Here is an 11,876-nt window from a genome sequence, read left to right on the forward strand (position 1 = left end):
TTGCACATCTTCGCTATCTCCTCGCTGTGGCACCAAAATTTTTACTTTTGTTTTTTGTTGTTTTGTTTGTTTTTTGGGGCAGGTTATCAAGGATCCGCCTCCACCACCACCTCCTGCACCGAAAGAGGTAAGTAAGTGCCTAATGAGTGATGTGGATATTTTTTTTCTGTATTTAGATATTATCCCCAAATTTGATCCATTACGTTGTTGTTGGAAAACTGTGATACCTGTGTATTGACTTTGGAATTTATGAAAATTAATTGTTATTTTTCATCTTCTTATGATTTCTTTCATGTGCTAGAGGAATAGGACCATCAAAAACTGATAAATATGGACTGGCCATGAGGCTCACTAGTGCATAGAGACTTACTTTACTTTTTCTCTCAGTATATCAATAGTCCTGATGTTACTTATTTTATTTATAAAAAGTTAGAAGATCCAAGCTGGAAGTTTAAAGGTGTTCATCCTTTCTTCAGAATGATTATTACTTTTATATTAACTCTGTTTGTTCTCCAAAACTGTGTTGGCAACATGAAATATGGAAGTAGTGCATTTTCAAAACTTCTTAACTGCCTATCTTTTTAGTACCAATTTTGCAGTTTAACTTAACGTGTGTTGATGCTTTATATGCTTTTTGAAAGGCCATCCTAAATTTAATGTCCTATCTTTTTAAATTTGAAGTAACAAATAGAATTGGAAAAACAAAACAAAACAAATGCTGCTGCTCCTAGTTAAGGAGCAACTTCTGGTGATCTGGTGAAATAAAGGAGATTCTGAAAACTGGAAGGACGGGAGTCCTTATATTCTGCAGAACTCCACTTGAAATGTATGCGTGTAAGCATAAGGACATCCAAACACCGCATATATAATTGTTACTCCATTTCTTCCATATCAATGGCATTAGTCAGAAAAATGTTAAAATGTGTGTTAGTTTTGACTAAACAGTATTTTAGGAAATTAATTAAACCCATTGTTAAAAACTCGAATCTCCATAGGAAGAAGAAGAACCTTTGCCTACCAAGAAATGGCCAACTGTGGACGCTTCCTATTACGGTGGTCGAGGGGTTGGAGGAATTAAAAGAATGGAGGTTGGTACCTTTAAAAAAAAAATAGAAGCTGCTAATCTGGAATGTGTAATTCTAGAACTATTAAGCCATGGAAACTGTGCTTTTCAGAATTTCATAATACCATCCAGTTTTATTTAACACTGGGTCTTTTTTGGATCACTTTTTTTTTTTTTCCTATGGAATCATCCTGGCCATTTCAAAACTGTTCAAGAAGAAACTTCATTAGTCAAAGAATTGCATTGATAAGACGTTTGAACTCTCAAGGGCAAAACAAAGTTAGGGTTTTTCTCACTATTTTGGAAAAAATTACTGCAGACAGCATCAACTTTGTAGAAGCCAGCCCCTTGAAGTAGCAACAATGCTTGTCTTTGAAAAGATCCAGTAGTTATGTACTATTTAGGGATAAAAATGTTAAAATATTCGGTGGTACGGGTATGACCTTATCCCAGATGTAGAGGAGGCACGTATAAGGCATTTCTTTTACAGCTTTTAGGTATCACTTATGAACAATCATAATTAATTTTAAATATCATTTATAGAATATATTGAACTTTTAGACTGGCTCAAAGTGTGGATTAAAATTGAACTTTAATATTATACCTTTAAAGTGGAACGAGGTCTTCTGACCACCACAGAAATAGTTTTTGAAGTGATGGATTAATTAATAATAAGCAGTTATCGCCAGCATTGAGCCCTTAACCACAGCATAGACAGGCCAGCATCCCACCTCAAGGAAAAGTTGGAGGAATTTTCTCATTGATGGGCCGACTTCATCATTAAACACAGATCCTGGCAAGTCTTCCTTATTAGTTACCCTTTAACTTGACTTCTCGATAAGAAGGACTTTTTATGTGTTCTGCAGTCATTTCACATATCTTCTCCTCTCATATGGGCTTTGTCCTGTTACTGCCGGCAAAAATCAGTGAGCTAATTAACAACCTTACAACTGTTGGCGATTTTCTCTTTTTTCTACATTTCAATAAAATTCAGATTCTCAAGGAGAGTTTCCCCTTTCAGAGTAAATTTCGGTATTCTTCCGAAGGAGCACAGACCTACTTCATGTGGTTGTAATTACCAAAGTGGTGATTCAAGTCATCTGATAGTCTCACTTTCTTGACCACTTTCGATCTTAAAAGAATGCACACTTTCCCTAAAAGCATGCCACTTTACTGCTGAAATACCCTCTGAGGCACGTACCTCACTGCTCAGAAGCCATGGAAAAGGCAGGTGCTAGAAGCTGTTAAATTTGTCTTTTGGAGAAGATAGTGCCCATGCATCTGCATGTGGATACCTGAGAATATCAAACAGTCCAAGAGAACGTGGTTAGGCTCACTCTTGTTGTGTGACACAGAGCAAAGGTCATTTTCCTTCTGCTTCCCTTCGTTCCGTCATTCTAGGCTGGGAGGGGTGGGGAAAGAGTAGATTAGATAACCTTATGTGTATGAAAAATCAACTTGTAAATAAAAGAGTTACATATGGATATCTAAATATGGTCTATCCCAACTTATTTTTAGTTTATTTCACCTCATTCCAAAATGTGTGTGTAAAAACTGTATGCAAGGGGGAAAAAAGTTTGACAAGATACACTACAAAATGTGAGTAGCTTTCTCTGGAGGGAGTGATTTTCAATTTGTGCTATGTATTTCCCTGTTTTTTCCTAGCTCTTTTGACAATGAGCATGCACTACTCTATATTCAAAATAATAAATTTAATTCCATTTCGAAGTCTACACGTATAAAATACCACATGACAGTGAGAGAAGGATATGCTAGTAAGTGAGCCTTAAGTGAATAATGTTTTTGTTGAAAACACTAGGAGTCGGGCTAGATTTTTGTTAGTCCGGTATTTCAGTGTATTGAAGATTAAGATCTTTCTAAAGAAAACTAAAAGCATACGCATGAGCTCCTGAAGTGGTCCTGAATTAAAAGGAATAATATTGGTTTATGGTCAAGATAGCCAAGGGCTCAGGGGCGCCTGGGTGGCTCAGCGGGCTAAACGTCTGCCTTTGGCTCAGGTCGTGATCACAGGGTCCTGGGATCAAGCCCCACGTCAGGCTCCCTGCTCAGCAGGAGCCTTCTTCACCTTCCCTCCCAGCTCATGCTCTCTTCTCGCTGTCTCTGTATCCTCTGTCTCTCTCTCTCTCAAATAAATAAATAAAATCTTAAAAAAGAAGGAAAGCCAAGGGCTCATGCACATTCGTAATTCACATTTTGAGTTTCAGGAGATACTAATTCTTAATATGTGAAATTACATTGCCAGTCCTTTTCAGTTTAAGAAAATTTATGTAAAGGACTCATCCACTTTTAATAAACTGGGGTGCATTTTAGCTTTGGACAATTTTAGCTACGTCGCATGCAGTATTCCATCAATGAGATGGAATGGAGATGAGAAAAAAAGGAGAAAATGAATGTGAACATTACAAAGGGGGAAACAATACATAAAAGTACACAATAAAATTGAATTGAGAATTAAGGATCATTAAGCTCTCTCAAATCTGGTCTTATTTAAATTTAGGGAAATTAGAAAACATAATCTATTTTTAAACCATGCCTATTTAAACCCGAAAGTATTTCCCTTAAAAAAAAATACCTTTACCTGGGAAAAATAAATGGAATTATAGAAATTATTTGCACATCTGAATTACAGAACAAATTTTTGTAACTAATGTTATTTTAAGCCAGGATAGGGATTTTACTTAGGTTTTTTTTTCTTACTCCTCCTTTAAATTAAATATTTAAACGCTATGGTAATGGCAATTTGCAGAAAGCTGGAACTGAGCTGATGTTAATAACAGCTGTTAGCACAACTGATCCACAGTATCTAATGCCTTCAAATGTGTTTTTCTGCCAATTCAGCGTGAAACTGTTTTTGTTTCTTTTCTCAATTCTGAAATTGCTCCTTTATGATACAACCTCCTAGTCATCCAAATATACTCTGGAAATTATGGAATTTTATTGTTTATTATGAAAGCCAAGTAGAGTTGGAAGAATTTAGCTGTCAAGCTTGCACTTTGTTTTTTTTTCATAGTAAAAAAACCAGGTATATTAATTCTGCTAAAGCTCCCTTTAGCAATTTATTCTTGTTTTTTTTTAAAAGCCTTTTTGACTATCTCAATGTGGATAAACTAAAATATTAAAATGTATACATATAAATGTATATCTATTTACAGGCACACTTCGTTTTATTGCACTCTGCATATTGCGCTTCACAGATACTGTGTTTTTTACAAATTGAAAGTTAGCGGCAGCTCTGCATTGAGCAAGTCTATCAGCGTCATTTTTCCAACAGCATTTGCTCACTTCCTGTCTTTGAGTCACATCTTGGTAATTGCAATATTTCAAACTTTTTCACTGTTGTTGTATTTGTTATGATGGTCTGTGATCAGTGATTACTACTTGCTAAAAGCTCAGATGACGCTTAGAAATTTATAGCAATAAAGTATTTTTTAATTAAGGTATGTACATTGTTTTTTTAGACCTAACGCTATTGCACACTTAATAGACTGCAGTACAGTGTAAACATAACATTTATATGCCCTGGGAAACCAAAACATTCATTTGCCTCATTTATTATGCTGTTTGCTTTATTGTCGTGGTCTGGAACCGAACCCGCAGTATCTCTGAGGTATGCCTATAATTGCTTCTGAGAGCTTTAGGAAAAATCTATAAAGTATTTCCTGAGTTTAGACTGTGGGATCGAGTGAGAATTATTTGCCGCGTTGTTTGTGATGATGGTGATAATGATGGTGGAATAGCTACTTCATGAACTAACACTCAGGATTTAATTAATGAATTTTCTTTAGACCTCAGCAACTCTGTTTCAGAGTATAGGCCTTTAAGAGGTGAGTCTCTAGAAATACACTGAGCCAGAACTCCAAATCAGGGGTCCCTGGGTGGCTCAGTCGGTTAAGGGTCTTGACTTCAGCTCAGGTCATGATCTCAAGAGTCCTGGGATCCAGCCCTGTGTCGGGCTCCCCACTCAGCGAGGAGTCTGCATCTCCCTCTGCCCCTCCCCCTGCTTGTGCTCTCTTTCTCTCTCTGATAAATAAATAAAAATCTTAAAAAAAAAAAAAAAAAGAACTCCAGGTCAACCACCTTCGTGTTCTTTATCTGAGAATGGTGCCAGTGATCCTTGGAGGAAGAATATGATTACCCTTACCTCTACGATATCAACTGTGAAGGCTAGGCTGGGGAGCTGTATATATTAAATCCATGATTTTTGAATAGATGTAACATTTATCTACTTACATTTTTATTCTGAATTACTTTTCTGAGTTATGACATTTATTTGTTTACTTAGCTGTGGATCTTTTTTTGTTTTTTGTTTTTTCCCTTAAAAGTGAGACTTCACAACTGCCAGGATATATATCCTGGTTTTAGAGTTTTTTAGCTCAGTTTAGCTATATCTAAAGATTTCATAAGTTTTAGTTTATCTAGATGAAGACACTGTGATTTGAAAGAGAAGGTCATTTCTCTGTAAAGAAAGCCAACTAGCTAGCTCTAAAGGTTTAATGGTGTTTAAAACAATTTTAACCACCTCATAAAGAACATTCTAGTACCACTGATCACACTGAAAGATACAGATACATTTTAATGACTCAACAGGGTCCACTTGAGGTTGAAAGCCTATTCTAAAATTGTAGTAAAAAAGGTAAAAACATCTAAGTCAGCCTTATCAAAAAGCTGTGAGTAGTTCTTTCTGTGAACAGTCATCATCTTTATCCCTACCCACTAACTCAGGTCATTAAAATCCTTTTTACAAAGTATTGAATTTTTTTTTCCTTTGTGGAAATCACTTAATTCTGGTGAGTCAGTGTGTCCTGGACAGGCCTTCGTATTTCTTTGCAGAGCTTCACTTATCTTTGTCGTCTTTGTTAATGTCCTTGGCTTTTGTAGGACTTTTTCATGCTTCTGGCTGGACAAAGTCTTTCTCCAGGGGTCACATCCTACTCCCATACCCATGAGGAGATAAAGCTTAGCTCAGCTTCAGCTCTTAATTCCTGTTCATTGAAGAATAAAGAAAATAATTTGACCTATAGTTTTTCAATGTCCAGAGTTTTCAGAGGAGGAAATACCCTAAAATTTGTGGAATTCTCTGGTGTCCCTGAATTTTTCTTTTCAAAGCAGAGCCTTTTCAGATTTGCCTTCCTCAGTGAAAAAGTGATACGTTGAATAAACATAGATGAGCATCGGAAGTAAAGACTGAAAGCTACTTTACAGAGTCGAATTAGTAAAGAAAAATCATACATACTTATTTTACTTCCAAAGGCTAAATGTTTAAATCATACTGTTTGACTTAGGCAAACTTGATGAAAAGTTTGGAAGGAATGATTTACTCCTTTGTGTAAAATACATTTGTAAAATACATGTAAAAATACATTTGTAAAATTCAAACCTATTTGAAACTTACTAACTTATTTCAGGTTCCAATCCCTGCCCTGTCACTTGCTAGATGTGTGGCTTTGGGCACATCACATAACCTTTCTGTGCATCAGTTTCCTCATCTGGAAGGAAAAAACTAAAGTATTTATAGTATCTATCTCATTGCATTTTTTTGGTATGGATTAAATTCAGTTGGCACATAGTAATTGTCCCCATCATCATCTATTCCCCCCAAGGCCATCGGTACATATGGGTATGTATTTAGCTGGAAGGGGAACATACCTAATTAAATCTCAGAATAGGTGGATTTAGAGTTAGTATACTACGCCTCTCTTTACTCCAAGATGGTGAACCAAAGGACCACCTGCTAGGTAAGAGCTTGTTCTTCTAGGACACTGATGTCTGGTCCAAGGGTTTTCCCTTTGTTTTAAAGGTTCGTTGGGGTGATAAAGGATCTACTGAGGAAGGTGCGAGGCTAGAGAAAGCCAAAAATGCTGTGGTGAAGATTCCTGAAGAAGTGGAGGAACCCGTCAGGCCCAGACCACCTCGGCCCAAGCCCACATACCAGCCTCCTCAGACAAAGTGGTACACACCAATTAAGGTAATTGTTGACATTTTCGGCGACTTAACTGAGAAACTGGAGAAGCTATGACTTCTTTAGCTCCCTGTAGCTCCCAGCTGTCTGCAGGAGGACCAAGGTGCATCAAGAAGCATCATTCCTTAGCCATTCTAACAACTATTTCCCAGCGGCAAGAACCTTTGTTTTTGTTATTTATTTATTTGTTTATTTTAGGAAAGAAATGAGAGGAGAGAATAAGACCTTAGCATTTTAACTCTTTATTTATTTAGTGCATAGAAGTCGAATACACGCCCTAGGAATTTACAAATCGTGTTTCCCCGTAGGGTCGTCTTGATGCACTCTGGGCTCTGTTGCGGCGGCAGTACGACCGTGTTTCCTTGATGCGGCCTCAGGAAGGAGATGAGGTGTGTATGTGGGGACGGGCAGGGAAAGAGCTGAGTGCTTGGATCAGTATGATGAACGTAGTGAGATAATAATCAAAGAGAATTTAAAGCCCTCCTTACAGCTGGGGAAGGAAGGAATTATTGTCTTGTGCAAGTTCCTGTTACATGGGGCACTTGATAAATTGTCACCTATTGTTAGAGTTCCTCTTCAGGCCATGGTTTAACACGAGTCCCTTCTCAAGGGATCCGTACAAATGACGGTCTGTTGTACGCATACTGAACATGCACACTCATTGCTTCAGCCTTGGATTTGGACGACACACGTTCTGAGTTTTTACCAAGTGGGGAGGACAGACTGCGGATTAGTAGTCGGAGTCTTTCTCTACCGTTTCCTAGCAGTGAGGTCCAAGGAATGTGCAGAGCCTCTGTTTCTTCAGGTATAAATATATATTTCTGTGCCTTCAGTGGTTGATGTAAACATTTCTTAAATATATCAAAGTGTCTTTTGGTAGTCCTCCCTCAGCCACAGTTTCAGTTACCCAGAGTCAACCATGGCAGATAATCCTCCTCTGACACGTGGGTGGAAGGTCAGTAGTAGCCTAATGCTACGTCACGATGCCTACGTCATTCATCTCACTTCCTCTCATCACACAGACATTTTGTCCTCTCACATCATCACAAGAAAAAGGGTAGATACAGGACAATAAGATAGTTTGAGAGTGAGATCACGTTTACATAACTTACTACAGTATATCACTTTAAATTTTCTATTTTATTACTAGACATTTTTGCTACTCTCACTGCACTTAATTTATAAATTAAACATAGGTATGTAAGTATAGGGAAAAACACAGTGTATTTAGGATTCAGTACTATCTATGGTTTCACGCATCCACTGGGGGTCTTGGAACGTATTGCCTGTGGATGAGGGGTGACTATAAAGCATTATAGAAATCTGCAATGGTGAGATACACACACACTCACATTAAAAAAATACACACACACACACACACACACGTGTATACATTTTCCCTACTGAGGAAACGTATTTGATGTTTTTTGTTTATGGAAATGTGGCTAGAATTCCTCTAGTGTTATGATTTCTTTAATATGTTAGCACTATTTTCTATAGTGTTGATGTAAGAAAAACTGTTGCAAACATTTTCATACGTCACAATGGACAGGTTTGGTTCAGACACGACACCCTTAGTAATAATAACAGGATCATTTCATCGTGTGTCAACATGATCCTCGTCCTGACCACCAAACCTGAAGTGAGGGAACTTTATTCACTTCAACTTCAGAGGACTTTAGGTTCATTCAGATTTGATAGGCTATTTTGTTAAGGATGAAGTGGTCCATGAAATTAGTATTTATTTTATAGTGCCAAACTAAGTTACGTTCAGTGTTCTATATTTTAGTTTGGTGCTTTACATACAAAAACATCCAAATCTTCAAATTTTACTTCTATGAAATGAGGTTCATTTTAAAAACATCTGAGTTCAGCCATTTAGGAAATCCAGTTTGAGAATTCTCAAAAGATCATTTACCCTTTGCTTGGACGATGGGTAGAGATAACCAGGTGGTGTATGAAGGAGACTCTTTCATTACCAGAACACTATGGTTAATAGAAGGGTCTTACGTTTACTGGAATTTGTTCTTCTGTTTAAATTCATGCATGATCCGGAGTTCTGCTTCTGGAATAACACATGGCAACTCTCTTCACTTTTCAATATGCTAGGCTTTCACTTTATCTGTTTTAAAATTGTTTTCGTGCATCATCTTAGTTTTCTCTCCTCCGGATTCGACATTAGTTCATTTGCTCAATAATTTTTATCTTTTAAAGTGTTGAGTATTGTGCCAGCACTGAAGATACATTAGCTGGCAAGGGCAGACAATGGCTCTAGCACTCTTGCCAATACAGGATATATTCTTTTAAGTCTCATGATTAAAATTTAGTCCTCGTTCCTACTAATTCCAATTTAATTCAATAATTTTTGGATTATAAATGTGCACAATTAATGACATCAGGTAATACTGAGGGGTGGGTACAAACTATAGCCTTTGCTCTTAAGAAACCTAAAACTTGTCTGGGAAACAAGACATATAGGAAAGTCATATTTATTCCAGAAGGTGATCTGAGCCATAGTATAAGTAGGTATTGAGTACTCTTGAGTGCACAGAAGAGAGATTAAGTCTCTCTGGAGGAACTTGGAAATGCTTCTTCAAAAATATAGGCCTTCTATCTTTAAATATGAATAAGATTTCAACAGGTGGAATTAGGTGAAATGAGCTTTTCTGTGGATGAAGCATCAAGAGCAATGTCTCTGAGGCAGCCAAGAATACAATGATTTGTGGATTGCCAGATAATCTGGGGGTTAGGGATTGAAACCAGAATGATAGGTTGGTAATAGGAAAGAAGGAATCTTTAAGATTGGAGAAATAGATATATTTGTTTTTTAAATAATGCATTACACTCATTCATTCATTCAACAAATATTTATTTAGTGCTTAACAAGTACCAAGCACTTTACTAGATACTAGATATAGTATTTTTATTATCTACTGGCATTTTATTTTATTCATTTTATTTTTTTTATTATGTTATGTTAGTCACCATACAGTACATCATTAGTTTTTGATGTAGTGTTCCCTGATTTATTGTTTGTGTATAACGCCCGGTTAATATTTTTAAAAAATTATAGTGCTAGAGGGGTGCCTGGATGGCTCAGTCTATTAAGCCTCCGACTCTTGATCTCAGGGTTGTGAGTTTCAAACCATGTATTGGGCTCCATGCTAAAGCCTACTTAAAAAAAAAAGAAAAAAGAAAAACTTTTAGTGTTAGAATATTGTACGTGTCCTACCAGGACAAATCATTATTTGTTTTTCCATGATTTAAGAGTAATCTTTTCATTATTTTGACCATGATTTCCTTTGTTGTAGTCATTTGGCCACACTTTTGTCTATTATAGCCCCAAAGACTTTTATTCTAACTCTTAAGGGCAAATTGTTTCAAAATTCAGAATTTTTAGGAATCTGATATTGCCCACGTATTATATATTTATGTAAAGCAGCACCTTCTGATTACATTATTTAGACATTTTTGCTACAGAAATATTGGTTACTGCAAGTAGACACAGACTATTAATAGTCTCAAGTTCAAGTCAGGTTTTGCTTCCAAATAAATTTTGGTGACAAACTGAGCACAAAACGTAAGAGCTTTCAAAGATTTTGTATTTCAGAGGTGTATATAAAAGATAGATCTTACTGTGTGTGATTAACTAAGTGTGCAGTTTTCCCACCATATACCTATGTATGCTCCATCAAATATATATCAATTGTATGTGTATCTGACACAGTATGAGTTTGTCTTTTTTCATAAGACTTACTCTCGTACAGCTTTACTGCTTCCAACATTTCGTCACCTCCAAGTTTTTGTTACTTATTTCAAACCGTAGTTAAAGCCTCAGTGTGGCACTCCATGAAAGCTTTCCCTACAGGCTGATAATCCAGTTAATTGACATTAATATGGTAAAGCTAGGAACCCACCCAGTAGTACAATCTCAGTTTACCATCTTTTTTTTTTTTTAGTAATTTTTTTTTAGCGCAGGAAAGGGGCAGAGGGAGAGGGAGAGAATCTTAAGCAGGCTCCATGCCCAATGCAGAGCCCAATGTAGGTCTTAATCTCACAGCCCCGAGATCATGACCTGAGCCAAAATAAAGAGTTGGGACACTTAACCGACAGAGCCACCCAGGCACCCCCCAATTTACTCACGTATTCAAAAGAATATTTAATGAATTTTGTTAAATTATTTGATGAATTTATGGTATAATGCATAGTATATTTCCTTATCCAACCAAACCAATGGTGCAGAATTATTTAATCATGGAAATTAGGTAAGCTTGGCATGATTTGCTCTTTTGTTTCTGTTTCTTGCGTAGTGAAACTTACAATATTTATTATTTTTTAGACTGGGGATTGGTGTGAAGTCTATTATAGTTATCAGCATATCACCTTTTTTCCTTTAGACAATCTGGGTCATCTTTGCCTTTCCTCCTTTTTATTTCCCACCTCCCATTTTCCATGTTTCACAAAGATTATTAAGAATATCTGAGTTTCTGTCCACTTCACATCATCAACCAGGTATTCTTTATTTGATATAGTTAATTCCAATATAAACTTCCCATCCCACATACATACATAACTATAACCTGTATTTTTTCAGAGATTATAGAATTACACAGAAAAAAAAAACCCATTCCAGTATGTTAGTAGAGTTACCATTCTGTACATTCTTAGGACAATCGAAGAGTCCTGACATTTTTTATGTTTACATTATGTTTTAGGAAACCATTATACTGTTTTGGTTGCATGGTCTCTAGAATGTTTCCCTCCTTTCCTTCCTTCCTTTCTTCTTTCCTTCCTTCCTTCCTTCCTTCCTTCCTTCCTTCCTTCCTTCCTTCC

General features: G+C 36.6%; 1 protein-coding gene across 1 annotated transcript in view; it reads left to right on the top strand.

Moving 5' to 3' along the window:
• Positions 1–11,876, top strand: part of ANTXR2 (ANTXR cell adhesion molecule 2) — a 144,096-nt gene that overhangs the window by 81,033 nt on the left and 51,187 nt on the right. Inside the window, exons 13-16 of the mRNA XM_008693271.2 lie at positions 83–127; positions 996–1,088; positions 6,882–7,049; positions 7,352–7,432. Coding sequence (XP_008691493.2) covers positions 83–127; positions 996–1,088; positions 6,882–7,049; positions 7,352–7,432 — 387 coding nt within the window. The remainder of the gene's footprint in view (positions 1–82; positions 128–995; positions 1,089–6,881; positions 7,050–7,351; positions 7,433–11,876) is intronic.

Source organism: Ursus maritimus, unplaced genomic scaffold (assembly GCF_017311325.1).
Source record: "Ursus maritimus isolate PB19 unplaced genomic scaffold, ASM1731132v1 scaffold_8, whole genome shotgun sequence".
In the NCBI taxonomy this organism is placed as follows: domain Eukaryota; kingdom Metazoa; phylum Chordata; class Mammalia; order Carnivora; family Ursidae; genus Ursus; species Ursus maritimus.